This window comes from Rutidosis leptorrhynchoides, chromosome 3 (assembly GCF_046630445.1).
Source record: "Rutidosis leptorrhynchoides isolate AG116_Rl617_1_P2 chromosome 3, CSIRO_AGI_Rlap_v1, whole genome shotgun sequence".
NCBI lineage: Eukaryota > Viridiplantae > Streptophyta > Magnoliopsida > Asterales > Asteraceae > Rutidosis > Rutidosis leptorrhynchoides.
The window spans coordinates 411,936,372-411,941,421 of NC_092335.1; the positions used below are offsets into that span (position 1 = coordinate 411,936,372).

A 5,050-nucleotide genomic window follows, 5' to 3' on the forward strand; every position below is an offset into this window, starting at 1 on the left:
AGTGATTCGCATAAATCACTTGTCTTGTTAGGGCCTACCAAATTCCTAACAATTGCATCATTTAATTTAAGTATGTTGATACTCTAAAGGTCCGTTTGGCTCCCGGAATCCAATGGGATTCCGGCAGAATTGGAATTGAATTTAGACACGACGCGTGTCTAGATTCCATTCCAATTCTGCCAGAATCTCATTGAATTCTGTGAGCCAAACGGGGTCTAAGTTACTAACAAAATCCCATGAATTCGTGGGTATTAAACTAGTTTGATAGAATTATAGAAACTTCAAAACAAAGTATTATCATGATATCGATCAAACTGAATGTAGAACCAAGTCCAGTAAATTCTAAATCAATTAGTAGTAAGTAGTAGCCTCATAAAATATGCTGGATTTATGGAGTTAAAGACTGTGCACGTGAACTTAGACTTTATACCCGAATCTCTAAAAAATGTAATCAATTTCTTCAATCGCATAATTTTCGTATCCGATTCTCTCAATTTTTCAAATACAAAGTATAACAAAGTTCTACGACTTACCCGATTCTCCAACCTTCCGATCGACGGACAGTCCACCTGACTACCTGAGCCTCAGTCGCCGGCGACTTTCCCTGACGCCGGCAGCAGTCTCTCTCTTGAATCACGCCGAGAGCCGACAACAGGTTTGTTCCTGCCTTTTTTTTTTCCCACGAATTACTGATTATTTTTTCCTCCATAAATTTGCTGCTATGTAAATATATAAACTAGGGTTTTTTTGGATGTTTATCTGTTACGCAAATAGTTACAAATTATTCAATTAAACATATCGAATTAAAGGAGTGTTTGGTTATGCATCTAATCTGCATTAATTTGAGTGTTCAAAGGTTTTGATTTTCTTTATTATTTAAGGTCCAAATAATTACAGTATATTTTAAGATTACTGATTGCTGGCTCTAAATTTAACTTAACGTCCAAGTATATATTACATTACATATATTATAATATAAGGTTGAGAGTGTGTGAGTTTGTTCCGTTAGATATCAGGTAAATGGATTTTGCGTTGCCACTCGATAAGTTATCATTAGATTCCACGGATGAAGATGGTTTGCCATGTACGAACACAAAGTAAGTATAACCGATTTATGTTAATCGATCAACCTTTAATTAAAAGTTGTTTACATGATTGTGAATAATTCGTTACTCCTGCAGTGGTGCACTGCACGTTGTTTTGGTATCAACTGGAAGCTTTAATCCTCCTACATTCATGCACTTGCGCCTTTTTGGTATGTAGTTATTTGTTTATTTCATGTATTCTACTATCGTATCTAAGAAATGAATCAAGCTAATACATGGCATCTGTTTAAGTTGCAGATATATGTATATAAATAAGTTAAAAGAACTTCATGTTATAAATCTTCAGTACCTTGACTACATGTGTTGACCAAAACTGCGTTTCAATATAAGTCCATGTGTACTATTGCTAACTCTTATTATCCATGGGTAGAATTGGCGAGAGATGCACTCAAGTCAAAAGGGTTTCATGTTGTTGGAGGTTACATGTCGCCTGTTAATGATGCATACAAGAAAAAGGTATTTGGCTTCTGTTTAACTAAACAATAATTTTTAGACTCGTAGTGCGTGAATTTTTTTTTTATTTTGTGTGTGTGTGTGTGTGTATGTGTGTGTGTGTGTGTAGGGTCTCATACCAGCTGAACATCGCATTACAATGTGCCAACTTGCCTGTAAAAGTTCTGATTTCATAATGGTGGATAGCTGGGAGGTAAGAAACTTAAACATCTACAAACATTGTATTATAACTTTAGTGCGGTTTCATAATAATTGTAGTTGCATTAATGAGTTGTAATTTACTAATTGTAAAGTGGAAGTTCGTTTCAGTTTATAGTATATTCGTTGATATGTACATGAAGCAGATTAAACATAGAATCCATTTCTGTTTGTTAAACATACGTTGTCTTTCTTTCTGTTCTGTTTTAGGCAAAGCAAACTTCGTTTCAGCGCTCATTGACAGTGTTGTCAAGAATCAGGAGCTTCTTTTGCGATAACGGGGTGATACCTAGTGGTATGGTATACTCTCTACCGTTACATATAAATACATTGTTATAAATTAAATGTCCTTATTAATCAAATAGATATAGATATTTGAGTATTATATCGTTTATCAAATTGTAGCATTCCTGAAAGTCATGCTTGTTTGTGGATCTGATCTACTAGAATCATTTGCAATTCCTGGTGTTTGGATACCCGATCAGGTAAATTCGATCTATATTATGTATGTATGTATGTATGTATGTATGTATGTATGTATGTATGTATGTATGTATGTATGTATGTATGTATGTATGTATGTATGTATGTATGTATGTATGTATGTATGTATGTATGTATGTATGTATGTATGTATGTATGTATGTATGTATGTATGTATGTATGTATGTATGTATGTATGTATGTATGTATGTATGTATGTATGTATGTATGTATGTATGTATGTATGTATGTATGTATGTATGTATGTATGTATGTATGTATGTATGTATGTATGTATGTATGTATGTATGTATGTATGTATGTATGTATGTATGTATGTATGTATGTATGTATGTATGTATGTATGTATGTATGTATGTATGTATGTATGTATGTATGTATGTATGTATGTATGTATGTATGTATGTATGTATGTATGTATGTATGTATGTATGTATGTATGTATGTATGTATGTATGTATGTATGTATGTATGTATGTATGTATGTATGTATGTATGTATGTATGTATGTATGTATGTATGTATGTATGTATGTATGTATGTATGTATGTATGTATGTATGTATGTATGTATGTATGTATGTATGTATGTATGTATGTATGTATGTATCCAGTGGTGTTATACATAAAATTGTGATTCTACCAAGAACATTGTGTACCACAAAACTATATGCTGCAAACGAACGTAGCTAATTTCTGAAAATTGAATTTGACTTTGATCAGTCAACCTTTTGACTCTGATATTGACTTTGACTGAAATACGAAATTATTCAAATTTTCAAAGGGCGCTTGGATATGTGTTTTCATGTGCCTACACTAACTTACCAAATTTTATATGACCCTAAACAAGTTGTAATAATAGATTAGACTCACATTCAAACAAAATAAGTCATAAATTTTGTGATTTGTTTGATTGAGTAGACATGGATCTTTTGATTACAGGTCAGGACTATATGTAGAGATTATGGTGTCGTTTGTATTCGTAGAGAAGGTCAAGACATTGAAAATATCATCTCACATGATCAAATATTAACAGAATACAAGGTAACGGACCATCATTCTTTCACTAATATATAACATGCCAAAATCACTCTGCTTGATCACATTTGTTTGCTACATCTTATTTACTTGGTACTCTTTACTTGATATGCCATCTTGTTCTTTTTGTGTGTGTGTGTGTGTGTGTGTGTGTGTGTGTGTGTTGATGATATATGTGCTTAGGCTCTCAAATCCAAATATCTCGATCTATGATGGATAGTATGTATCTATTTTGTTGCTCATATTTCGATTATAACATCTTGTTCTAAATTATGCAGAATAACATTGAAGTGGTAGATGAAATAGTCCCAAACCGCATCAGTTCAACTTTAGTAAGGTAGCCATTAAATTATTGTACTTTCATAGTTCTTATTTGCTGTCACATGATACTTAGTGACTGTACTTGTAATAACAGAGATTGTGTTTCAAGAGGTTTGTCCGTGAAATATTTAACTTCGGATGAAGTTATTGATTACATCAAACAAAACGGACTGTACACAAACTCCATAAGCTGACAACAATGAAGCTTTGAACAATGGCAACAGAGGACATTCATTACATCCTTCACAAATTAGATGACAATGTAGAGAGTTTAAGATTATCGTAAATAGCCAAATTCTGTATTTATTTTGGCTATTACTTGTCAATAAGTTCGGAATTTTGTGATTATTGTTTAATGATTCAAATGACATGTACTAACTTAAAGATTATAATAAAAAACCATGAAATTGATCTTTTGGCTACTTGCAACATACTAGCTTTGATTCAAAGTAGTAAATTACAGCTAGAGTGTCGTTGGTGAAATGCCCCGTTCATATCGATTATAAACGTTACATAATAATTGGTTTTATTGCGAGGTATTTGACCTCTATATGATACATTTTACAAACATTGCATTCGTTTTTAAAAGACAAACTTTCATTTCATCGAAAGTTGATAGGCATGCATACCATTTCATAATATATCCAAACTATAAATGACTTAATAATAATCTTGTTGAACTCAACGACTCGAATGCAACGTGTTTTGAAATATGTCATGAATGACTCCAAGTAATATCTTTAAAATGAGCAAATGCACAGCGGAAGATTTCTTTCATACCTGAGAATAAACATGCTTAAAAGTGTCAACCAAAAAGTTGGTAAGTTCATTAGTTTTTCATAATCATTCATTTCCATCATTTTAATAGACTACAAGATTTCATTTTTCATAAGTAACATACATGCATATAGCTATCTGTATAAAAATATCATTCATATGGTGAACAGTTGGTAACCGACATTAACAAAATGCATATAGAATATCCCAAAACAGAATCCTCTCGTTTGTATAATAATCGAAGTACTAAAGCATTCCATTTTCCAGAATGGGGGGTGTTAGTGCCCGTAGATATACCTTTAGGATTCGCGTCAATTAGGTAACAGAATCCTCTCGTCTGTTTCCCTAATTCTTAGGCTACCAAGCTAAAAGGGGTGATATTCGGTTTAATAATCCAGCCATAGAATGTAATTTTAAGTACTTGTGTCTATTTTGTCAAACATTTATAAAAACAGTGCATGTATTCTCAGTGCCAAAAATATATATTGCAAAAGCATCTAAAAAGGGAGCAAATGAAACTCACAATACTGTATTTCGTAGCATTAATGCATATGACGGCACTGAACAAATGCAGGGTTGGCCTCGGATTCACGAACCTATATTAAGTATATATATTTATATGTTTGTCAATATCTGTCTAACAATTTAGGTCAA

General features: G+C 32.5%; 1 protein-coding gene across 3 annotated transcripts; it reads left to right on the forward strand.

Annotated features, from left to right (window-relative positions):
• Positions 1–397: 397 nt before the first annotated feature.
• On the forward strand, positions 398–4,030 carry LOC139897775 (nicotinamide/nicotinic acid mononucleotide adenylyltransferase-like). 3 transcript variants are annotated; one of them, XM_071880471.1, is made up of 10 exons: positions 398–655; positions 1,017–1,097; positions 1,182–1,255; positions 1,477–1,562; positions 1,669–1,752; positions 1,968–2,052; positions 2,163–2,242; positions 3,203–3,304; positions 3,577–3,635; positions 3,714–4,030. In XM_071880471.1, the coding sequence occupies exons 2-10, from the start codon at positions 1,021–1,023 to the stop codon at positions 3,811–3,813; spliced, it is 747 nt and encodes a 248-aa protein (XP_071736572.1). In that variant the 5' UTR covers positions 398–655; positions 1,017–1,020; the 3' UTR covers positions 3,814–4,030. The 3 variants fall into 3 exon arrangements, with proteins under 3 accessions (XP_071736572.1, XP_071736570.1, XP_071736571.1); XM_071880469.1 differs by having other exon boundaries at positions 1,010–1,097; positions 3,714–3,967; XM_071880470.1 differs by lacking the exon at positions 398–655 and having other exon boundaries at positions 666–1,097; positions 3,714–3,967.
• The last annotated feature ends 1,020 nt before the right edge of the window (positions 4,031–5,050 follow it).

What these genes read in the sequence shown, in the direction of transcription:
- LOC139897775 (XM_071880471.1), top strand. Translation starts at nt 1,021, where the DNA reads ATGGATTTTGCGTTGCCACTCGATAAGTTATCATTAGATTCCACGGAT. An exon ending in CATGCACTTGCGCCTTTTTG is followed by an intron (nt 1,256 to 1,476) that starts GTATGTAGTTAT and finishes ATCCATGGGTAG; the next exon opens with AATTGGCGAGAGATGCACTC. An exon ending in ATCAGTTCAACTTTAGTAAG is followed by an intron (nt 3,636 to 3,713) that starts GTAGCCATTAAA and finishes TTGTAATAACAG; the next exon opens with AGATTGTGTTTCAAGAGGTT.